Here is a 1063-nt window from a genome sequence, read left to right on the forward strand (position 1 = left end):
CTGCACTCCAGTCTGGGCGACCGAGTGAGACTCCAACTCAAAAAAATAAATAAATAAATACATAAAAATAAAACGAGAAGTCAAGGGCAGAAATTGACAAAGAAAACAAAGATACAGGAGGACTAATAAAGTCAAAAGAAGGTTTTTGAAACAATCTCATCTCAGACCTTAAGGCCACCTATCATTGACCCCAAGAGGCTGCATATCTGAGTCCACAGCCTCCCTCATTAGTCTCAAATAAACACATCACTTAGCCCACGGAAACCTTGGACACCCACCCAATAAACCCCATCCCGCACCTCACAGACCTCCACTATTCACCCCGCAGATCCCCATCCCTCACTCGACGGACTTCTCATCACTTATCTCACAGACACCCCATACTCACCCTAGAGACCCTGCATCATTTTCCCCACTGACCCCTTCGCTTCCCCACAAATCTGTCACTCACTCTCCGCACTATGAGTAACCCCCGGAAGCCTCATCACTCACCCTGCTGAGCATCATCATTGAGCACGGAATCCATGTCCTAACATCCCCATAATTATCTCAGTGCTTAACTGGCCCCGTGCCGGCCTCTGTGAAACTCACTCCCAGGGCCTTCAGTCCTGAAACTGCTTCGAGGGACTCTGGCACTTTTGGACTTAATCTGCACATGTTCGGTGTCAACTTGGAAGAGGCTGCTCGCCCACAATGACACCTGGTGCACTTAGACCTTGTCGGTGCGTATGTGTCGGAGGCGAGGCGGGCTTTCCAATTTGTTTTAGTGACTTTGTCAGGCAAGGAACATACATGGCTGTCCCCTTGGGAGTGTCTCTACGGGAGCCGCCATCTTGGAAGGGTGGTCATTTCTGCCGCGGAGCCCGCGGTCTCCGACCCGAAATTCCCTTGTGGGATTTTCCAGAGGCCTAGGCACCCGCCCGTGGGCTATACCACCGGGCTTCCCCTCCACCGCAGCTTCCAGGAGTTCGTCACCTCCGAGGCCCCGGCGGGCGGGGCGCTGTGTCACCGCTGTCCCCATCTCCCCAGGGGCGCCTCTGCCTCTTTAAATATCGCCCGGTGC

General features: G+C 53.2%; 1 protein-coding gene across 2 annotated transcripts in view; it reads right to left on the reverse strand.

Annotated features, from left to right (window-relative positions):
• ZNF41 (zinc finger protein 41) overlaps positions 1–794 on the reverse strand; it is a 30961-nt gene extending 30167 nt beyond the window's left edge. For both annotated transcript variants that reach the window (XM_021710610.1, XM_021710611.1), the window contains exon 1: positions 592–794. Coding sequence is in view for 1 of the 2 variants with exons in the window: in XM_021710611.1 (XP_021566286.1) it covers positions 592–657 (66 nt within the window). In the remaining variant the exon portion in view is untranslated. The remainder of the gene's footprint in view (positions 1–591) is intronic.
• Between the last annotated feature and the right edge of the window lie 269 nt (positions 795–1063).

This window comes from Carlito syrichta, unplaced genomic scaffold (assembly GCF_000164805.1).
Source record: "Carlito syrichta isolate Samal-C Ts95f unplaced genomic scaffold, Tarsius_syrichta-2.0.1 Scaffold293982, whole genome shotgun sequence".
Taxonomy (NCBI): domain Eukaryota; kingdom Metazoa; phylum Chordata; class Mammalia; order Primates; family Tarsiidae; genus Carlito; species Carlito syrichta.